The 23587-nt window shown below is 38.9% G+C and overlaps 3 protein-coding genes across 4 annotated transcripts in view; all 3 read right to left on the bottom strand.

The window, feature by feature from the left end:
* Positions 1-23587, bottom strand: part of LOC131986188 (polypeptide N-acetylgalactosaminyltransferase 10-like) — a 115810-nt gene that overhangs the window by 8501 nt on the left and 83722 nt on the right. The window contains exon 8 of the mRNA XM_059351025.1: positions 20556-20663. Within this exon, the coding sequence (XP_059207008.1) occupies positions 20556-20663 (108 nt within the window). The remainder of the gene's footprint in view (positions 1-20555; positions 20664-23587) is intronic.
* On the bottom strand, positions 3197-10473 carry LOC131986187 (uncharacterized). 2 transcript variants are annotated; one of them, XM_059351024.1, is made up of 7 exons: positions 10230-10473; positions 7676-7807; positions 7492-7581; positions 5169-7335; positions 4942-5019; positions 4216-4353; positions 3197-4115 (listed from the first exon to the last, which is right to left on the bottom strand). In XM_059351024.1, exons 1-7 carry the CDS (start codon positions 10299-10301, stop codon positions 3901-3903), a joined length of 2892 nt encoding a protein of 963 aa, XP_059207007.1. In that variant the 5' UTR covers positions 10302-10473; the 3' UTR covers positions 3197-3900. The 2 variants fall into 2 exon arrangements, with proteins under 2 accessions (XP_059207007.1, XP_059207006.1); XM_059351023.1 differs by lacking the exon at positions 10230-10473 and adding an exon at positions 8804-8884.
* On the bottom strand, positions 14148-16979 carry LOC131986189 (N-lysine methyltransferase KMT5A-like). The gene is made up of 4 exons (XM_059351026.1): positions 16604-16979; positions 15250-15412; positions 14879-15071; positions 14148-14586 (listed from the first exon to the last, which is right to left on the bottom strand). The coding sequence occupies exons 1-4, from the start codon at positions 16731-16733 to the stop codon at positions 14461-14463; spliced, it is 612 nt and encodes a 203-aa protein (XP_059207009.1). The 5' UTR covers positions 16734-16979; the 3' UTR covers positions 14148-14460.

Genomic DNA, 23587 nt, shown 5'->3' with positions numbered 1-23587 from the left:
CTGTGGAAGCTGTAAGCACAACATTATAAGAGTGAACATATTGGCAAATATTTGCCTATTTACACATTTAATAGACACAAAGTGTATCTGCCCAGCTTATGAACAGAAGTCCAATAATAATTAATTAATAGAAGTCCAATATCAACTCTCTGTTTTTGGATTCTACTCATTTCTGAAGGAAGTATCTGGATCTACAGCTGTTAAATGCTCCACCGTGTAAACCAACGAGTCACTTTTTCCATAAAAAAACAGCTGCCCTGTGCTGCATGAAACAATCACACAATAGTTCTCGGACACCAAACATGAAAAAAGTTCTGCCCAGATGATTCGTCAAGTACAGAGACATTTGTTCTCTCTCACTGGGAGAGAGAACAAATGTCTGTTCTTGCGAAGTCTGTATTAGCCTTCACAAGTCATCAAGTCAGCTGGCTTGTTAGCAAATCTTTCTATTTCTTAACATCATGTCTTCACCGAAACAGAGACTAAGACATCATCTGCACATCCTTGATGCTTTGATCCATCTGACTTGACAAAATGATCAAAGCCACTAAGAAAAAAGGCGGCCAGTCATCATGGACCTGTCATCATGTCCCAGAAGGTGAAAGATAAAAAAAAAAAAAAGAAGCAACTTGTCTCATGAAAGGAGTTACAACACTGAACTCAATTATGTGCTAATTTACAGGGTGGCTCATGTCTCAATGTCTTTCTGTCTCTTTCTTTTCTGTCGGACACGGTCATTATGACAGATGCAGCCTAGTAACCTATCTCATGAAACCGTGATCAGAACAAGAAGTAACTAAATGAATACCACAAGACTGGTGGGGTGGTCTAACATGAATAATATATATATTAAAAGCATTTTAATGCCCGCGAATGTAATAATGCCCACAAACGTAATAAACCATAAACGTAATAAAAATCTGCAGCTTTTAATGCAATAATGCGATATGGACCAAAAGTCATATCCCGATAATATTTATGCTGAATATCGATAAATATGACATGTCACAAATAGTTTTATTGACACCATATATTTAAGTGAACATAAATACTGCATAACAACAGAAGTGCCTTTTTAAAAGAAAAAATCAAAGCTCCATAAAGTGCACATTCAAATAAAAAATATCTGAAATAAAAATAGCCTATGAAATGAAATAAGCCAATCTTTTTCTAAAATAAAAATATATTTACATGAGAAAAGAATAACAAACATTATAAAAGAACTAAATATGACAAACCAGAGTAGGGCAGCATTTATATATAAAGAAAGGGAAACCTTTTTTAACTATTGATATATGAGATATGGTCTAATTCCATATCACATTTAAAAATATATCAATATATTTTTTATATCGATATATTGCCCAGCCCTACTGCATTACTGAGAAATGTGTATAACATCTTTTGGTGCAGACTGGGAAATGTGTGGGTTTTTTTTTTATTTCTCCCCTTGGTGAAAGCATCTTATAGTTCCAATAAAGTGTTGGAGGATGCAGATACAGGACATTGTCAATCCACAGTGAAAAATGTATTTTCTATAAAGCACATCTATCATGTCGCAACAGTTTTGATGGTAATTATAGAAGCCTGGAGCATATTGAATAATTTCAAGCAGGTTGTCTATTATGTTAACTCAATTTTTCCACAGAGCCACTTGCTGATGCAGTGTTAAACTTTTGACAAGATCACTTCCTGGAGAAAATAATGTGCCAAGGAACTGTGCGAACTGTGCAGAAAGAGAGCAAAAGACAGGTCATTGTGACTTTAAGAAATGGGTTACAAAATGAGAGAAAAAATGTCAGACAGAAATATCCTGAAACTGGCCTTTTATATATTGTAGAATGTGTCTGTTAGTGTGGCCTACATACATAATACAAACCAACAGAGAGAGCTCATCTTAGATCACAATTTTCCCAGAACGCTTGCTGGCATGGGAGCTGGTTTGTGTGTTTGCAGTTTTTCTTTTTTTAGGTGTAAAGAGACCTTTTTGTGTCTCAACTGCACATTTTTTGGCTCATCTTTAATCTGTAAATGTCTGCTTTTGATGGCATTTATATTATGTCACAAGTGTTTTCAGTACACTACAGTGAAAACAACTTGGGACAAACTATAAAAACTTTGAAATTACAGACTGTTTTATGTTGGGAAAAATGGGAAAAAGACATTTCTTGATATACAAAGTACTTAACAATTGGTTTCATTGGCTCCTTCAATAATCATGAAAGCACCTACAGTCATGGAAAAAAAAAAATAGACAAAAATATTAGACCACCTTTGTTTTCTTCGTTGCATTTGTTCATTGTAATGCCAGGTACAACTAAAGGTACATTTGTTTGGACAAATATAACAACAACAAAAATAGCTCATAACAGTTTAATTTAAGAGCTAATATATAGACATTTTCCATGGTTTTCTTGATAATGATTTTGGTTATTATCATGGAAAATGGCTAGATATCAGCTCTTAAATTAAACTCTTATGAGCTATTTTTGTTGTTATCATTATATTTGTCCAAACAAATGTATCTTTAGTTGTACTAGGCAGTAAAATGAACAAGAAATTGAAGAAAACAAATAATAATAATAATACTTTTTCCATGACTGTAATTTCAGAATGAAACTGAGGGTAATAAAAAGAAGAAGAGTAGGTTACTGAAACTTTAAGCAATGGTGACTGCAGGACAGACCCATCTACAGCTGGCTCTTTAAGTTCAGACAATTGCAAACATGAAAGATTTACAGTCGAGCAATGGGAAATCCATCCATCTGAAGCGTTTGAGGTGTAAAAGAGTAGAAAACACAGAGCCTTTCAGCCTCGGAGGCCCAGCACATGTCTGAGAATACAGATGGTCACAGCCTTGAAGGTATGGATGGTGAAATGAATGAAAATACAGGTTCAGCGAGCCTCCCAGGAAAGAATAAATACAAATCGTCCGGCCTTTGGAGGTACAGATGTAAAGAAAAAAACCCTCCAGCCACGCATACACACTCACACAGACTCCCTGTAGCATAGCTTATTGCCTGCAGCGAAAAATCGGGCTTTCCAGGTGAAATGGAGTGCAGTGATTCTATCTCCCTACATGTTGGTTGGACTCGGGTGGGTGGAGGACTCTTCTCTTTCTCCTGCGTCTGCTCTTGGGTGAAGTACAAACACAAAAACACACACACACACACACACACACACACACACACACACACACACACATACTTGTCTTTACTACATTGTAGGGACACAAGACGAGGACATGCAATGTGGGAACCACCCTTTCTGAAGGTGCTACAGCACTGAATAAAATCAGGCAGTTTACTGGAGCAGCCAGAAAAACATATGTCACTTCAAATTGTCAATCAGACAAAGTAGAGTCCTTCACCTGACCAGGGACAGCCTAATGGGGACTTGTCAGGTTTATAGTAATTAATGGGGTCCCAATATACACACTTCTGGTTTTTCTGTCTTTGTTAGGACCACTTAACACACCCTCAGGTTTAACTTACTTTGTAGAGTCTGCCATCACAGACTAATGTATTTAACTGCTTGACAGCCCCATTATCATATAAACCTAGTGTTAACTGGATCACAAATAAGGTCTGCATTACCACAAGATATAGGTCACATCACTGAGAGGTTTTATTGCAAAAAAAACCCCAAAACAAACAGAAAAACCTGGTCAGATTCTTCAACCTCTCATAGAGATTGCTGATTACTAATCAACATGTTAGTAAATGTAACAACATAACAGTTATGTTGGTAAACCAATGTCACAATTTTACTGACTGATACAAACTCAAGTCAGATATTTGAACCTGTCAAATAACTGAACAGCCAACTTTTTGTGAGCTTGATTCTAAATGAACCAAAACAACAAATTGACAATTAACATTTGTCTACTAGTTTTGAACTTTACATTGTCTTCTTCAGAGCTGTGATGCGATTCTTGATGTAAAATTTAATGGCTAGCCAATTTCTGTTCCTAAGAGCAGTCTTCTCTGCGCTAAGGCACTTATCACAGTCACTTTTTCCTGGAACACGGCATGTTGTGATGAAGGACATCATGTGCCTTTCGACAGCAGCAATCTCCTCTTTCTCCCACATCTTTCTCTTGCTAGGTTGTCGTCCTGTGCACCAACACACAACACAAACAAGTAGCTCTCATTACCTTACATTTTTGATCTTGAAATCAGCCAATCTTGAAATCTAAATTTGACAAAACTTTACCTTTTAACCCTTTCAGAGGTTTCTGATGATCTCTGGCCTGTGGAGTCGTCACAGTATCTTGCTGTGGTGCTGCATTGTTGACTGTATGTCTCACATCTGGCCCTATTGTCTCACTGTACTCTGTTGTGGTTGCATTCTCTGAAAGCCAGAGGGGGGGAAAAATGGAATTACTGCCATGCAGTTGTATCCCTCAGTGAACCATCCATGTCCATTCCCTTTTAATGTATGAAGTATTTGAAGGAAACATGTCATTCATGCTAATATACATCTGTTTTAAAAGTTGTCACAATTAGTGGATTTTTTTTATTTTATGAAGGACAAAACCATATTTTGTGATGAAATAGCAATGTTAACCTTTGAATATCAAAATGTAATCTAAATTCATCTTTTTTTTCAATTACAGTTGAAACTCTGAAAATGTAGGACTCTCTATAGAAATGACCAATTCCCAAAGAGAAAACCTGGTATTTTTGTTATTCAAAGCTGAAAGTCAACTTAAATCACATCTTAATGGTTTTGCTTCAAATCCATTGTAAGGCAAACTTGTGAAAATTGTGCCACTCTCCAAACATGGCCTTTATTACATTTTCTTACATACATATTTTATCAATATTTAAATAATATCAATATCAGAATAAACTCAAAATTAGCCAATAAAATTGTGGTTATCCATGGATCTGCGACAATGGACACATTTAAGGATCATATTGGGGCTGGTGGGCTTACCTGGTGAGTCTGACTCATCGTCTGCTTCACATGGTGCCTCAGGGTCTCTTTCCTGGTCGCTGTCTAGGTGTACATTCTCTGTGGACGATTGAAAGAGGGGAGGAAGGAAATTGACTAAGTGCAAAATGCATCACTTGATCCTCACACACTCAAAAAATACCAAAGAAATTAAGTCCGGCTACACAAATTGTTTTTTTTATTCTGTAGAACAATTAAATATTTGGTACCTTCAGGATCAATACAAATGTCATCCAGGGACTTCCCCTTGAACTCTGCCAGACACCCCTGCTCCAGAGCCATGAGAACCTTGCTTATTTTAGCCAGTTGGAGAGTGCCCTCTGGAAGTCTGTAAAACTGTCTGTGCACTCTAATGTCATGTCCAAGAAAATCTGCTAGTTGATCGAGCTCTGTGTTAGTGAGGTTAAGGACTTGTGACAGGGTCCCAGTTTGTTTGCGTAATTTTGTTGAAGTCAGACTTTCAGGGTTTTTTGCACCGCAGACCTTGGCAAAGTGTCGCAAACAGTCAGATCCACGAAAGCAGATGAGAGTTGATGGTCGTGCAAACAGGTATGTGTTCTCTGGGAGAACCCCACATTCCTGTCTTTTTCTGATGAGCAGATCCAATGCTGCTTGCACTGGTGGGGTCAAAAGTACAGGAACTTTTCGTCCTCTTTTACCTCTTATTTCAATCCTTCGGAAATGCTGACAGAGCTTCTTCTCTAGGTCTGAGAGTGCTAAATTCACTTCCTCCTGTGGGTCTGATGGATTGTGAGACAAATAAGCCGAAACCGGAATTTTTGACACTTCCCCAGATCTTCGACGGTTAAACAAAATGACTTTAGTCAAAATGACTTTCGTCAGCTGTGCCCAGGTCTGGGGGGACGTCTCTGAGGATAGTTGGCTGAAAAGTTCTTCTTGCTGCGCATCTAAAAAGGAATGGAGTGTCTGAACATCTTTTGTGAATGGAAGCAACTGAGGAGTATTCCACTTGGACTCCTGAAGTGTTCTCAGTGATGCAGCTGATATCAGCTCATTCCACCTGGCTTCATACACGCTGCGGAATGTACGAGCATCCTTTGCTGCACTGTAGTCACTTTGTACATTTGCACGGCTTTCAACAAGCATTGAAATCTTTTTCAGGCTGTATCCAATTTTGAGAGCCAGACTGGGGCACCTGTATGCATCTGTTTCACTATTGTAGCCTGCAACGTCTTTAACTGCCTCAATAACGTACATGAAATTTGCAGGCTTGATGTGATCTTGAATCATCTTCAAGGGAGTGTTTTTTCTTGAGCATATCAGAAGCCGTCCCAACTCTCTCAATTTCTGGCGAATGTATTCATGTTTGCCAGGATCATACCCAAGCCTGTTGTATAAATGTTCACCATACTCCATGATACATGGATCAGATTTGACAGCAAAATACACGTCGTCCCGAACCATTTTGTTCAGGAGCTTCCAAAGTTGTTCCTTCACTCCAGGTGGTGGAGGCGCAGCAAATCCACAAAGCGCCTGGACACGTGTTTTGCCAGGTTTAGGTGGAATACTAGGTTTGAATTTGCAGATCTTCATGTGCCTCCAAAGGACTTTCTTTGTAAAGAAGCCCTGACAATATGCACAATGCAGAAAATTCTGCACTTGAGATTCATCCTTTGGTTGCTTGCGAGGAACAGGAATTCCAACACCAGAATTCAATACTTCAACATTATGTGCAAAGTTGCCCTTGTTTCTCAAGTGTTCCATATGCATCCGTCTTTCTTTTGAGCCTTTTGGGAAGGACACAGCCCTTGCAACCTCGGACTTGTCTTGATGAGCGCGCTCCAAATGCCTTGCCATTTTTATAACCCCCAATTTACAGTACAGACAGTATTGCTTTTTGTTATACATTCTTGATCCATCCTCTTTCTTACAAACAGCAGGTATGGAAAGTAAATCATCAATCACTCCACCCAGGGAAGAGGTGCTGTCAGGTAGATTTTGCTCTAGATCATGTGCCGAATTATCCAACAGGACTCTATGTCTAGAGTCGCCCCCTCCACTCTGTTCTGATAAGTTACCAGTACTTGTTTGTGTTGCTGGGCAAGGCACACTGCTTGAACATCTTCTTCTTCGCCTTGTACCAGAGGTGCCTTCTTTTCTTGAAGATGAGCGCCCTCTCTTCGGATTCAAAGTGGCATGGACAAGTTCTGTCACTGGGAGACATCCATCTCTGACATCTACTGTCTTCCCCAAGTTTGGAAATCTGAGCTTTGTTATTTTCTGGTCAGTCTTAATGTCGCAAGGGTCTGAATCTTCAGAAGAATCTTCAACACTCTTAGGAATATACTCTTCTCCACTGTCATCTGAGGTGTGATCATAAAGCTCATCTGAATCAAAGTCAACTCGACCTTTCATCTTCAGGAGCAAGTGAAGAGAAAAAAAGGTAAATTCAGTTTCAGGCACCATGCCACTTAAGCATCTGGCATACACATGTCATAAAGGAAATACTATAGCTTTAGAAATGTTAAATATATGTATCAACATTTTCCCTTCATTGTGTGTGTTGCACACCTGTATGCTCTTGGTCCTCCTCAATCTTGGAATAGACTGTTTGTCTTGGTCAGTGAGGGTAAGTTCAGATTCAGAAGACAGACTCCATGTCTATGATGTAAAAAAAAAAAAAGAAAAGTAAAAAACTGTTTGTAGCAATCAAATTTGTCTAATGCCTGTCAGTACAATATCGACATCAAAGTACCTCGCAGCTTTCATTTAGCTGTAAAGAGCTGGTGTGTGGACCGGGAGATTCTTCAGAATCTGTGTAGCCAACAAGGCAAGGAATGATTCCAGTTCTGTTTGCTGAATGATCAGAGTCTGATTCATCCAAGTCCTACAGGACAAAAAGTGACTTTTCTTAAAGACTGCTACAACAGCTTTATGCATCTTAACAGAAAATTACACAACAATGCAAAATCCCATTTCAGAACCTAATCTCCTAATCTCAACCTAACACAAATGAAACAGAAATTGCTGCAATTTCCACTGGATGCGGATGCACTGCGCCACGGCTACGGCAGTCTGGAGCCCTCTGCAGCAGATATGCAGAGCTTCTATTTTTGCCAGACGCTGGAGAACAACTCGTAAATTCAGCACAGAGAAGGTCGTGCCGGACAGGAAGTTGTGCACAGACACAAAATAAAACAAAAAGCTTATTTTCAAAATAAAACAGTCTGTGGCCACAGCAGATCATATTTCACACCTTGAAGACCCTCTGCTCCTCTGGATGGACACCATAAACTGTTCTATGGTTTTGTGGTTCTCTCTGTGAAGACTAGATACTGGTATATTGCGCAATTATGTGTGAATTAACAAGATCTGGTGAATCCTCTAATTTCCAATGTCCGGCAGAGCCGCAACAGTGCACATCACAGATGGAACCAGTAGGTATTGATGGACACCGGCACACAGACTCTTTCCAAAGCAGACACGTTCCGCATCCAGTGGAAATCTGGGGTTACTCCTTTCAAGGTTCAAGTTGGTTGAGATTTATCAAAAATATGCTGCCTACAAATTTAGCATGAAGACGTGGATTTTTGTTGGGTTAATGCATGAGAAAGTCATGTCAGTGTCAGTAAATGTGCACAGTCTGATTAGCTGATGTAGTCCCCAAAAATAAAGACACCTGACACCTGCTGTGTAACACAGCAGCCAGAGTATATGATTGGACTGTCCCCACTCAATCAGGAAAACCCAACTATGCTTGGCAACATATTTAACATCAGAGTAGCACTGATCTAAACTAAACAAAACTGTATGCACAAGAGTCAACTTTACAAATATTTGACCAAAAAAGAAAAAACAATGTTGAAATACAATTGATTCTTACCTGCATGGTGGTGGATGGATGCCTCTCTGCAGTCTTCTCTGCTGTTGTGGAGACTTCGGTGTCAGAGGTCATCTCAGGACATGACTGAAATAATAATTAAAAATGAATGTGAAGCTCATCAACAACAACACATTTTTCAAACTAAACCATGAGAAAAAGTCAAAGGAGAAATGAAGAAACTTGTGTAAATTTCAATATTTCTATGCATCTGGCTCCAAATCTTATTTTTCTCATAGGTACAACTTGGCTATGATTGATGTGACATGTATGTATCCTGCTATAACCCTGCAGTGACTTTTACAGCTGAAAACAAGTGAATATTAGGGATGACAGGGTTGAACTGACCTGTGGCCAAGGACTGATGTGAATTGTAGAGAGCAAACTTAGCCTGTGTTACAGGCCGTGTGTAATACATGGTGTTTTGTTAACTTAATGCCTGAAAAAGTCATGTCAGTGTCAGTAAATATGCAGAGTATTACTTAGCTAACGTGGTCCCCACAAATCAGACACCTGACAAGTGTGTAACATAGCAGCCAGAGTATGTGATTGGGCGGTCCCCACTCAATCAGGAAAACCCGACTATGCTTGGCAACATATTTAACATCAGAGTAGCACTGATCTAAACTAAACTAAACCAAACTGTATGCACAAGAGTCAACTTTGCACATCTTTGACCAAAAAAGAAAAAACAATGTTGAAATACAATTGATTCTTACCTGCATGGTGGTGGATGGATGCCATTCAACAGTCTTCTCTGCTGTTCTGGAGACATCGGTGTCAGAGGTCATCTCAGGACATGACTGAAATAATAAATAAAAATTAATGTGAAGCTCATCAACAACAACACATTTTTTAAACTAAACCATGAGAAAAAGTCAAAGGAGAAATGAAGAAACTTGTGTAAATTTCAATATTTCTTTGCATCTGGCTCCTAATCTTATTTTTCTCATAGGTACAACTTGGCCATGATTGATGTGACATGTATGTATCCTGCTATAACCCTGCAGTGACTTTTACAGCTAAAAACAAGTGAATATTAGGGATGACAGGGTTGAACTGACCTGTGGCCAAGGACTGATGTGAATTGTAGAGAGCAAACTTAGCCTGTGTTACAGGCCGTGTGTAATACATGGTGTTTTGTTAACTTAATGCCTGAAAAAGTCATGTCAGTGCAGTAAATATGCAGAGTATTACTTAGCTAACGTGGTCCCCACAAATCAGACACCTGACAAGTGTGTAACATAGCAGCCACAGTATATGATTGGGCGGTCCCCACTCAATCAGGAAAACCCGACTATGCTTGGCAACATATTTAACATCAGAGTAGCACTGATCTAAACTAAACAAAACTGTATGCACAAGAGTCAACTTTACAAATATTTGATTAAAAAAGAAAAAACAATGTTGAAATACAATTGATTCTTACCTGCATGGTGGTGGATGGATGCCTCTCTGCAGTCTTCTCTGCTGTTCTGGAGACATCGGTGTCAGAGGTCATCTCAGGACATGACTGAAATAATAAATAAAAATTAATGTGAAGCTCATCAACAACAACACATTTTTTTAAACTAAACCATGAGAAAAAGTCAAAGGAGAAATGAAGAAACTTGTGTAAATTTCAATATTTCTATGCATCTGGCTCCAAATCTTATTTTTCTCATAGGTACAACTTGGCTATGATTGATGTGACATGTATGTATCCTGCTATAACCCTGCAGTGACTTTTACAGCTAAAAACAAGTGAATATTAGGGATGACAGGGTTGAACTGACCTGTGGCCAAGGACTGATGTGAATTGTAGAGAGCAAACTTAGCCTGTGTTACAGGCCGTGTGTAATACATGGTGTTTTGTTAACTTAATGCCTGAAAAAGTCATGTCAGTGCAGTAAATAGGCAGAGTATTACTGAGCTAACGTGGTCCCCACAAATAAGACACCTGACAAGTGTGTAACACAGCAGCCACAGTATATGATTAGGCGGTCCCCACTCAATCAGGAAAACCCGACTGTGCTTGGCAACATATTTAACATCAGAGTAGCACTGATCTAAACTAAACAAAACTGTATGTACAAGAGTCAACTTTACAAGTATTTGATTAAAAAAGAAAAAACAATGTTGAAATACAATTGATTCTTACCTGCATGGTGGTGGATGGATGCCATTCAACAGTCTTCTCTGCTGTTCTGGAGACATCGGTGTCAGAGGTCATCTCAGGACATGACTGAAATAATAAATAAAAATTAATGTGAAGCTTATCAACAACAACACATTTTTTAAACTAAACCATAAGAAAAAGTCAAAGGAGAAATGAAGAAACTTGTGTAAATTTCAATATTTCTATGCATCTGGCTCCAAATCTTATTTTTCTCATAGGTACAACTTGGCTATGATTGATGTGACATGTATGTATCCTGCTATAACCCTGCAGTGACTTTTACAGCTGAAAACAAGTGAATATTAGGGATGACAGGGTTGAACTGACCTGTGGCCAAGGACTGATGTGAATTGTAGAAAGCAAACTTAGCCTGTGTTACAGGCCGTATGTAATACATGGTGTTTTGTTAACTTAATGCCTGAAAAAGTCATGTCAGTGCAGTAAATAGGCAGAGTATTACTGAGCTAACGTGGTCCCCACAAATCAGACACCTGACAAGTGTGTAACACAGCAGCCACAGTATATGATTAGGCGGTCCCCACTCAATCAGGAAAACCTGACTGTGCTTGGCAACATATTTAACATCAGAGTAGCACTGATCTAAACTAAACAAAACTGTATGTACAAGAGTCAACTTTACAAATATTTGATTAAAAAAGAAAAAACAATGTTGAAATACAATTGATTCTTACCTGCATGGTGGTGGATGGATGCCATTCAACAGTCTTCTCTGCTGTTCTGGAGACATCGGTGTCAGAGGTCATCTCAGGACATGACTGAAATAATAAATAAAAATTAATGTGAAGCTCATCAACAACAACACATTTTTTTAAACTAAACCATGAGAAAAAGTCAAAGGAGAAATGAAGAAACTTGTGTAAATTTCAATATTTCTTTGCATCTGGCTCCAAATCTTATTTTTCTCATAGGTACAACTTGGCTATGATTGATGTGACATGTATGTATCCTGCTATAACCCTGCAGTGACTTTTACAGCTGAAAACAAGTGAATATTAGGGATGACAGGGTTGAACTGACCTGTGGCCAAGGACTGATGTGAATTGTAGAGAGCAAACTTAGCCTGTGTTACAGGCCGTGTGTAATACATGGTGTTTTGTTAACTTAATGCCTGAAAAAGTCATGTCAGTGCAGTAAATATGCAGAGTATTACTTAGCTAACGTGGTCCCCACAAATCAGACACCTGACAAGTGTGTAACATAGCAGCCAGAGTATATGATTGGGCGGTCCCCACTCAATCAGGAAAACCCGACTATGCTTGGCAACATATTTAACATCAGAGTAGCACTGATCTAAACTAAACTAAACCAAACTGTATGCACAAGAGTCAACTTTGCACATCTTTGACCAAAAAAGAAAAAACAATGTTGAAAATACAATTGATTCTTACCTGCATGGTGGTGGATGGATGCCATTCAACAGTCTTCTCTGCTGTTCTGGAGACATCGGTGTCAGAGGTCATCTCAGGACATGACTGAGATAATAAATAAAAATTAATGTGAAGCTTATCAACAACAACACATTTTTTAAACTAAACCATAAGAAAAAGTCAAAGGAGAAATGAAGAAACTTGTGTAAATTTCAATATTTCTATGCATCTGGCTCCAAATCTTATTTTTCTCATAGGTACAACTTGGCTATGATTGATGTGACATGTATGTATCCTGCTATAACCCTGCAGTGACTTTTACAGCTGAAAACAAGTGAATATTAGGGATGACAGGGTTGAACTGACCTGTGGCCAAGGACTGGTGTGAATTGTAGAGAGCAAACTTAGCCTGTGTTACAGGCCGTGTGTAATACATGGTGTTTTGTTAACTTAATGCCTGAAAAAGTCATGTCAGTGCAGTAAATAGGCAGAGTATTACTGAGCTAACGTGGTCCCCACAAATCAGACACCTGACAAGTGTGTAACACAGCAGCCACAGTATATGATTAGGCGGTCCCCACTCAATCAGGAAAACCCGACTGTGCTTGGCAACATATTTAACATCAGAGTAGCACTGATCTAAACTAAACAAAACTGTATGTACAAGAGTCAACTTTACAAATATTTGATTAAAAAAGAAAAAACAATGTTGAAATACAATTGATTCTTACCTGCATGGTGGTGGATGGATGCCATTCAACAGTCTTCTCTGCTGTTCTGGAGACATCGGTGTCAGAGGTCATCTCAGGACATGACTGAAATAATAAATAAAAATTAATGTGAAGCTTATCAACAACAACACATTTTTTAAACTAAACCATAAGAAAAAGTCAAAGGAGAAATGAAGAAACGTGTGTAAATTTCAATATTTCTATGCATCTGGCTCCAAATCTTATTTTTCTCATAGGTACAACTTGGCTATGATTGATGTGACATGTATGTATCCTGCTATAACCCTGCAGTGACTTTTACAGCTGAAAACAAGTGAATATTAGGGATGACAGGGTTGAACTGACCTGTGGCCAAGGACTGGTGTGAATTGTAGAGAGCAAACTTAGCCTGTGTTACAGGCCGTGTGTAATACATGGTGTTTTGTTAACTTAATGCCTGAAAAAGTCATGTCAGTGCAGTAAATAGGCAGAGTATTACTTAGCTAACGTGGTCCCCACAAATCAGACACCTGACAAGTGTGTAACATAGCAGCCACAGTATATGATTGGGCGGTCCCCACTCAATCAGGAAAACCCGACTGTGCTTGGCAACATATTTAACATCAGAGTAGCACTGATCTAAACTAAACTAAACCAAACTGTATGCACAAGAGTCAACTTTGCACATCATTGACCAAAAAAGAAAAAACAATGTTGAAATACAATTGATTCTTACCTGCATGGTGGTGGATGGATGCCTCTCCGCAGTCTTCTCTGCTGTTCTGGAGACTTCGGTGTCAGAGGTCATCTCAGGACATGACTGAAATAATAATTAAAAATTAATGTGAAGCTCATCAACAACAACACATTTTTCAAACTAAACCATAAGAAAAAGTCAAAGGAGAAATGAAGAAACTTGTGTAAATTTCAATATTTCTATGCATCTGGCTCAAAATCTTATTTTTCTCATAGGTACAACTTGGCTATGATTGATGTGACATGTATGTATCCTGCTATAACCCTGCAGTGACTTTTACAGCTAAAAACAAGTGAATATTAGGGATGACAGGGTTGAACTGACCTGTGGCCAAGGACTGGTGTGAATTGTAGAGAGCAAACTTAGCCTGTGTTACAGGCCGTGTGTAATACATGGTGTTTTGTTAACTTAATGCCTGAAAAAGTCATGTCAGTGCAGTAAATATGCAGAGTATTACTGAGCTAACGTGGTCCCCACAAATAAGACACCTGACAAGTGTGTAACACAGCAGCCACAGTATATGATAGGGCGGTCCCCACTCAATCAGGAAAACCTGACTGTGCTTGGCAACATATTTAACATCAGAGTAGCACTGATCTAAACTAAACAAAACTGTATGTACAAGAGTCAACTTTACAAATATTTGATTAAAAAAGAAAAAACAATGTTGAAATACAATTGATTCTTACCTGCATGGTGGTGGATGGATGCCTCTCTGCAGTCTTCTCTGCTGTTCTGGAGACTTCTGTGTCAGAGGTCATCTCAGGACATGACTGAAATAATAATTAAAAATTAATGTGAAGCTCATCAACAAGAACACATTTATCAAACTAAACCAGAAGAAAAAGCCAAAGGAAAAATAAATATATTTGTGTAAATTAGAATATTTCTATGTATCTGGCTTAAAATCTTATTTTTTGGCATAGGTGCAACTTTGCTATTGTTGATGTGACATGTATGTATCCTGTTGTAACACTGCAGTGGCTGTTAAGAGCTGACAAGAAGCCATTATTTGCAATCATTAGACTTTCTTCACTCGATTACTGACCAACAGTTATTACAAACCTGTTTCCTCCATGGCCAATCACTTTCACCATAGTCATATGTGATTTCTTCTCCTGGATGAATGTCCCTCAGAGCAAATAAACAGAGGTAGGGTTTGCCCTCTGCTACGATCTTCTTCATTTTGCAATTGGGATGTCTGTTGTCGTCATTGACTAATCGTCCAAGGCTGTCATCTTCTTGAGATGCATCAATACTTCACAAAGTAACAAAATGATTATGCTTGGTAATATTTAAATACTAATTAAATTACCCTATGTAATTTGCTATTACTCTAACTACTAATGGTTACAGATGCTAACTTAAAAAAATATATTATCACATTTGTTTGCACATTGAAAAAACTCAAATTTCATAATCAATCAAAACCTTACCACCATGTCTTTTCTTTCCAGTGGAAATCAAACATGAAAACAGTACATGATCTGTGATAGGTCCTCCTCCTTCTTGCTGATTCTTCAGATGTTATTAGTTGTCCTCTGTACTCCACCACAAAGTCGCCTTTACTAAAATGGGTTTTGGTAAACACCCCTCGACCTGGTCAAACACATTACATGTTATTACATATAAACAACACAAACTGTCAATTTATTGTCCTGGACCTGACATGAAAACAATTTTAACTTAGCAAATATCAGCTATAATTCAGTCAGATGAAGTCATGCTAGGCTGCCAGTCAGAAACACTGACCACAGATAGGAGGGGTGCAAGCACACCCTCTCATGCATGAATTATGATAAACTCAATCAGGATTTTTTACTAAGTATTTTTATACATCATTAGGGATGTAAAACAAGGTTTGAAAAAAAAAATGTCTATCTTTATTCTATAAAGAAATATTTTTTTGTCCACTCAAGTGTACTTCATGCGTTTTGTACTGTAAAACCACATCAATGTAATAACATGGTAGTTATATGGGTATAGTTGTAATTTAGTTATACAGTTGTAATATGGTATTCTGTTGGAATGGTGGTTCCTCCACTACTCTGTAGGCCTCTCTATTTGAGCTCTATTGATAAATATAAAAGTTAACATAAACATAAAACTTATTTTTTCACTAGGCGTTTTTATTTATCTTTAGGGATGTCATACTGTATTTTTGTTAAGTCTCTGAACTGAGCATATTCTCTCATAGTGTCTTATAGCATGTATCATATTTCCTGTCAAATCATGCTTGTTGCTCATGTTTGAGACTATTTTCTATGATAGTTGCCAAAGCATCTTGGGCACAAAGCTGCAAGACACTGCATGCAGATCTACTTGGTTCTTTGTGCATGCAGCATCTTGGCATCTACTGGCATTTTTTGCTTCCTTGAGCTGGGGCCAGTGGTTTCTGGGGGCAAACCAGATCTAAGAGGGGGCCTTAGACACTACTCTCTGTTTTGCCAGTGATGGAGTGGCACTGGGTCTGCCTCTGGTGTGTATCTTCATGGATCCTCCATTGATGAGAGCACGAGCTCTACTACTACTTTTTTTGTATGGGATGATGCATTAGCTTCCACTTGTGTGGACTATATGCAGCAGTGCCCAAAATTACAGGCATATATAGAGAAAAAGCACTTTTTAACAGCTGTACACTGTAGTGACCTCTATGCATGAAAGGGTTAAGGTATGCTGGATTCATACCGCAAGACAAAACAAAGAGTGTTACACAAGTGATCATCTACCTGCCTATTGCAGGTGGCTGGTTCTAATTTTGGACCCTGAAAGAACACACAAACAGAGTACCTTTAAAGGAATTGATGTACTTCACTTCTAATTCTGCTATCTTGTCCTGTGCCTTGATAGCATTTTCTATAGCATCCTGTAATGGAGGTTTCCCCCTCCTCCTCCTTGCAGCCATTGGAAATCCTGTCATTAAACACAAAACAATTATAATATTACAAGATATCCCTATAAATTTTACATTTGATAAACATGTCTTGGGTTATGTTAGAAAGCCAAATATAGACCACATTATGTATATGAGAATAGCACAGTCAGAAAATTAACCACTCAATATTATCAAATCTAAATTGGGGGGAAAAAATAGCAGCATTCTGGACTTCAAACAATACCCCACCTCTCTTCCACCACACAATAGCAAATCAGGCTATATAAAATATGTACTTTATCGACTGAATTACAACCATAAATGTTAATGATGAATGTCTTGTGCAAATTAAAGCACATGTACATATGTTTGCATATATTTTATACGTATGTGTTTACCTTATATTTAAGAATATGTTATGAGTGGAAACTCATGAATGGCAATATTTAGCACAGCCAACAGCTCAATTAGCTAGCGCTAGCTGCTCTGCTAACGTCAGGTAGCTCTCCCTCAACTCTCAAGATTTTGCTCTATGTATCCCCTATCCCTACTGCCATCTGCGCTGAATTTTCAGCTTCTGAATAGCTGCATGATGCTCTAAACAAGAGGAAACTAAAGTCAAACTAAACAGGATACTCACAGTAGTCACCAGTTAGTCAGTCAACTCACAGCACAGTTGACCGCAGCTCATGTGCATCTCACGTGGCACGTGCGCACCTCACGCGCACGTCACGTGCGCGCGCGCGGCGCACGCGCGCGGCTCACGCGCAACTCACGTTGCTGCCCCAGACTCCTGTGTTAGCCTATTAGCTAGCGCTAGCCGCTCGGCTAACGTCGGTAGCTCTTCCTCAACTCTTAAGATTTCAATCTATGACCAAATGCAACCTGCCGAAGTTGCTGTTTGTCTTTTTAAAAACACAACTACCCCTGTTTTTGTGAGAAATCATTAAGTTTGATATATATCGGCTATTAAATGTGGGCTTTTAACAGTATAAAAATATAAAAAAATCAAACTGTCTCACTGAAATACATTTTAAAGTCATCAAAGCATGACTTACCTTTCTGTTAAAGCCACTCTTCCACGTGTTCAGCTGAAAACAGAGCTGTCAAATGCCGAAAATGTCTCCGTGTAGTTATCTCCTCTGTCTGTCGAGTCAATAAGCACTTGTTTTGTGTCAGTACATCCAGGAGAAATGGCAAAACCTTGTTGAAATTCCACCTGTCAGCTCAGGCAAGCTAGTGGCTGATTAGCATACTTAATTAGCGGCCTGAACTGCTTGCACATGCGCAGATGTGCCAAGTGTGTATAAAGTGTGTGTTTCTGACTCTTGAGGTCCGACCTGTAGGTGGCAGTACTGAGTTAACCGAGCTAAGCACACTTAAGCACACAAAACCGGTTTTTCATGCATTGTGGGGCAACCCCTGAAAAGTTGACAGGGCATCCCTTTGGCCTTCTTTTCCATGGATTCAGTGCTCTTCCTGGTGGGGACCAGCATTTTGGTCCCCACCAAGATTTTGGTGCCCACGATGTGAGTGTGCTGTCTGTTGCTGGTTCCCACCATGTGACAAAGACAAACACACACATACACACACACACACACACACACACACACACACACACACGCATACATACAAGCACACACTGGCTTGTCTTTGAATGTGTCTAGGAGGCCTTTGTTCTGACTATCTGTCCCTGCGTAAAGGACTCGCTTGCTTTTATGGTGTTTTGTAAAATAATATACCAATACTTCTCACCATTAAATGATTAAACGGATGAGTAATAATGTCCTCTCACCATAAAATGATAAATAGATGAACAATGTCTACAGAATCAACAGTGTTTTGATAGTGAAACTAATACATTCAATCACAGAAGTGTCTTTTGCCAAAGTCAATGCAACAGCAGTCAAACAGGCCCTAACTTTCAGTCTCTCTATATATATACAGGTACAGCTTCAAAAACAATGGTTCCTACATTTCCCATAATGCAACTTCACTGTGCTTTTCGATGCGCATGAGAAAAGCTTGATGGAAACACCAAAAATTTCCAAAATGTGTATAAAATTGTTATGCTCCCTTGAGGTTGCTTTTTGTTTTCTTTCCCCGCAAAAAAGTTAATGCGCTAAACAGGAGATGGAAACCTTTTATTCAAATAAATTCTGACGTAGCGAACATTTAACTCATGACTGATCAGTCATGAGTTAAATGACCGCTCTGCCGGTCACGACGAGCTGACATGAAAGAACAATTATAAGTTGCCCAATTGAGTATAATTCCCAAAGACATATTTTATCTCATGGGTGGCCAAAGTTGTCAGATTAGCAACCTCTCTTTTATTATATTTTCTCTCTTGCCTAATTTCTTCTTCGTCTTCTGTTTTCTTTCTCGCATTATCTCTTTGTCTTCTACTGTTTATTGAGGAATTAGCCTACAGCAATACATCACACTGCCATCTTCTGACCGAGAACATTTATGCAGCTTTGTTTATTTGCTCTAAACCAGTTGATGGAAACGTCCCTAGTTTGCATTTTCTTTAATGCGACGTTTCAAAATTTGATTTGACTTTAATGGAAACACAGCTATGTCTGGTTACCACCCTAATCTTTCAAACTTTCTTCTAAAAATGTAAAAAAAATATTGAGTTGACATGGCAAACAGTTGCTTTTTTACACATTCAGCATCAATGGAGCAAATTCAGCATCCACCTGATCAATTATTTTCTCTTTTAGCTTTTTTTTTGGCTCCACCAACTCTTAAAGAAAATAGCAGTCCCTTTAGTTGCTAACTGCTCCATTATTTTCACCAACAGTATGTCTTGTGATTGGTATTGAGCAGGTAGGGAACAGTGGGTTTTCATAGCTTTTCGCCTGAAAACAGCTGCCTGCAAGATGTCAGTGACTTCGGCCCTTTATTCAATGCCTGTAACTGCAATAATGCCATAAAAAAAATTATATATATATATATATATATATATATATATCTGTGTTTGGAATAAACATGGACGATATGATTATCATGACTGCAGTCAAATATATTCCTGACCAATACCAAACAAACGCACCAGTCAACGAAAGCAAAAATCAGTTCAAAGGAGGAGAAGGACACAGAGAACAAAACAGAATTCATCTCTGCCTCAGGTACAGTAAGTATTTCTGCATTGTTAAACCTGCTGCCTGTTTGATATCAGCATTCAATACAGCCTCAGTGAGTGGCTAATGTTCAGACTGATGAGGCAAAAGCAGAGGCCAAGAGGTTTAATTACATATTCAGCCATCCAAACAGAGCCAGGTGTCAGACTGCGGCTGAGTCATGCATTATGAATAATGTTCAGCTACAGGCCAGATGAAAATTCTCTGAAAAAAAAATCTCATGCCGAGTCAAAGCTCACATGGAATAATGAAATTTGAGCTCATTGTTAAACTGTAAGTTGCAGATTGGCATACAGGGGCTGGATTTGAACCCACAATGCATTTGGGTGTGTTATGGTAGCAGCAGCTAATCTGGTCTCGTGCTGCAAGCTTGCAGCAGAGATAAGGAGCAAAGTTCTTTTTAACTTAACTCCTATAGATTTTTCAAACTTGTGGTCTTTAGACCAGCTGATGCTGACTCAGGTGACATCACTAAAGGTAATGTATCACACAGCTCCCTCTGGAGCCACAAAAGGCTTTACACATTCAGTAGAAGTCCTCAAAACCTGTAACCAGTTGAGATTATACAAAAAAAATTAAATGATCATCGCCAATTCACTTTCTCCACATTTTCAATTAAAAACATTTACCCATGAGATGGAACATAGACAAAATCAACAAAGCAAAATTAACATCCTTAGGTGTCCCTGTGTGTGGTTTAAATTGATCCGAGACTCACCCTGGCCAGGCTGACGCCACCAGGAACTTTGTATGGGACGTACTTCCTGTAGATGTGTCCTACCCTGGAGCAAGGGATGTCCTCCATCCGACCACCACACATCCACACCTACAGAGACAGAGATGGAGAGAGATTCAGTATTGACAGAGGCAATATCAGGTCAAGGTTTGGTCAAAGCTGCCGCTCTGGTGTTTGTGTAACTGAACAGTGTGAATATCAGATGAGCTGACAAAGTCAACTAATCAGAGAGATGAAACAAACAGTATGAAAAAGACGCCGCGTGGGAAGACATGATGGAGAAAAAAAGAACGGGGAGCAAACGAGGTTAGGACGTCAAGAAAGGAAAAGATGGAAGAAGTGGGAGGATGGAGAGGGACATAAAGAAATATACTGTATGTACAGGGTCACAGAGTATGTTGGCTGGGTTATAAAGAGAGGAGAAAAGGGTGTAGAAAAGGAAGAAGAAGAGAAAAGGGAGAGAAAAGAAGTCAGACTAGAGATGTATGGTATGGACTGTATAGAGAACATAGACTATTAGGTTAGGTTAGATAAAAGTTTAAATAACTGCAGATATCAATCTTCTTATATGGAGAGTACACCAAAGCACATCCAAAAAATGGCTTCAAAGTGTGTGTGTTTGCAGATTGCACAGAGACCAAAGAGAGTTAATGACATCAAAGAGAATATAACAAGTCAATCATGCTTAGCTAAATAACAAAGACTGAAATTGGATTTGTTCTGCTACTTTTGGAAGGCTGCGCTACTTTTAAACTCCACAGGGTTTGGGTATTTGAAATTTCAAAGATAGACTTGGGGTGATGTAATACTTTAAACTTCGTCAGAACAGTCTGAGGTCAGAAGATCAGACATTTAAAGTTTTGTTTTACTCTACAGCTTTAAAATATCCACTTTGAGCATCTAAAGAAACACTTGAAAGCACACGTCTGTACTTGTCATATTGCAGAAATCTTGTGTGATACAGCTTAGATTTGCTCTCTTGGTTTCTAATCAATTTTAACTTGATAAGGGACTTAAAGGTATAATATGCAATCATTACTTAAGATCCAATAAAAGTGTGTAGTGGTGTCTATTCTAGCTTTTTAAACTCTGATGCAAAAGGCTTCTTGTGACTCTACAGTCTCAACCATTCTGAATTATTCATACTTTCCTTGACCTCTATTGCCACCTTGCAGCACACTGTCCTCCACAAGTTCACAAATCTTACAATCTATTCCTAGTCCTGTCGTGACAAGAATCTCTCAGTTCTAGTCTGGAAAACTTCCTCAATATAACCCATTTTTCTCAAGGTTATTTTCCCTCATGACGTCTCGACATCTTTGGTGTCTTTCATGTCTGATGACAGACATAGACCGGCCACAGCTGAATCTTAGTAATTCCACAAGATGAGGAAATTGTTGCTCTTCCTCTGACTGAGGGACTTTTTCTTTTTGACTTGATAATTTACTGTCAGTTTGTTGTTATACTGCATCACTCCCCATTCCAGATCATCCAGAGTGGACATCAGCTGGCTGCTATTTCCATTCAATTACTCCTTGTCACGTTTGTTGCACCACTCTGGCTTGGACAAACCGAATCGGGGGAAATAACAGATTGAATCCACCCTCTCCACATCTTGCTGTAGGGAAGGTCTGACCTGCTGCGCCAATCCCTTCTATCATCTTCATCCCAGACTGAAACACTTGAGCTTAATAACAGGGGTGCCCCACGGCAGGAGGGATCAAGAGCTTGAGTTCAGCACCAGTCAGAATAAATTGAAAGTCTTATCACTCACCTCAAGAACACAACCTCTACAATCTGCTCACCTCACACTATGAAGACTAAACCACACCACCATGGCACAACATGCATTACAATCTCTTTTAAATGAATTCAAGCTTCATCTATATAGTACTTTTCAAACATTGAAAGTACAATATTCTGCAATGCAAATGCCTTGTTTATCCAGTTGTCCAAAGCAAAATTAGATGCATTTTAGCGTTGGGCAATGATTTTCCATTATATTCAAAAGTCATGAACTTCAAAAGATAATCGAACAGTTAATGTGATGATGGTTTTTGAAAGAAAAATAAGGCAATAACATGCAAATTTCGCACAAGTATACGCTCCAACTCATACAAACAGCAGAAACATGCAGGGGGTTCTACAGTCATCAAAAAGTTTGGTGCGCAGCTCCTTCGAGAAAATAAACGAAAATGAGGTGCATTGCAAACTCTGCAAGGTTAAGCTAGCATATCACAAATTGACAATTATGCACAGCGATTTGAGAGCCAGGCATGCAGCAGAAAGTGAGGTGCTGTCCGCAGATCAACAGTCAATGGCAAGCTTTGTCACCCGAAGAAGTTTGATGATGGGTGTGCATTTTCGCTTCTTCAGTTGTGCCGTTTGTGCATATTATTTTGTAAGCTTTTCAACGTGTCAAGGCCATGTTACGTTAATAGTGAGCTAAGACATCCTGTGGAAGAGAAATAATCCATATCTGTGGGTGGGTTTTTTGTAGAAGGCGATGTTCATTATACCCTGTGTGATAGGAACTTCTGCTTGAATTCCCATCCCTACTGCATTGTAATTAACATATTTACTCAGAATATATCTGACTGTTGGCAGTAACCTAATTTTTGAAAAGTCATGCAAATTAGTAATGAGACTTCCTTTATGAGGTGTAAATTTAGGTTGTAGGTGTCAAAAGATATCTCGTTCCGTAAAAACTTGGAAAGTGACCAGTGAAATTTAATTATTTGTCGTTTTTACCACTAGTATAAGTATGGAGCAGCCCTGGTAAGAAACCACATGTTCCTGCAGATGGTTTCAGGCTTGATCAAAAGTTGGTGGTTGTAAGATGCTTAAAAACATGACAATGGACTATCAAAGGGAGCAGGGAAGAAGCAGACTGCAGGCAAGCAGACATGGATGTTAATAATTAAGTTTTCAAATTACCCCAACATTTGCTTGTACACACGTGGACAAAATTGTTGGTACCCCTCGGTTAATGAAAGAAAAACCCACAATGGTCA

Source organism: Centropristis striata, chromosome 15 (genome assembly GCF_030273125.1).
Source record: "Centropristis striata isolate RG_2023a ecotype Rhode Island chromosome 15, C.striata_1.0, whole genome shotgun sequence".
NCBI lineage: Eukaryota > Metazoa > Chordata > Actinopteri > Perciformes > Serranidae > Centropristis > Centropristis striata.
This window is presented reverse-complemented; position numbering and strand designations above follow the sequence as displayed.

Coding starts and splice junctions, on each gene's coding strand:
- LOC131986187 (XM_059351024.1), bottom strand. CDS start 10,301: ATGACCTCTGACACCGATGTCTCCAGAACAGCAGAGAAGACTGCAGAG. Junction 7,336..7,491: donor GGAGGACCAAGAGCATACAG/GTGTGCAACACA, acceptor TTGCTCCTGAAG/ATGAAAGGTCGAGTTGACTT. Junction 4,116..4,215: donor ACCTCTGAAAGGGTTAAAAG/GTAAAGTTTTGT, acceptor GTTGGTGCACAG/GACGACAACCTAGCAAGAGA.
- LOC131986189 (XM_059351026.1), bottom strand. CDS start 16,733: ATGACAGGATTTCCAATGGCTGCAAGGAGGAGGAGGGGGAAACCTCCA. Junction 15,413..16,603: donor GTACATCAATTCCTTTAAAG/GTACTCTGTTTG, acceptor GTGTTTGACCAG/GTCGAGGGGTGTTTACCAAA. Junction 14,587..14,878: donor ATTGGCCATGGAGGAAACAG/GTTTGTAATAAC, acceptor TTATTATTTCAG/TCATGTCCTGAGATGACCTC.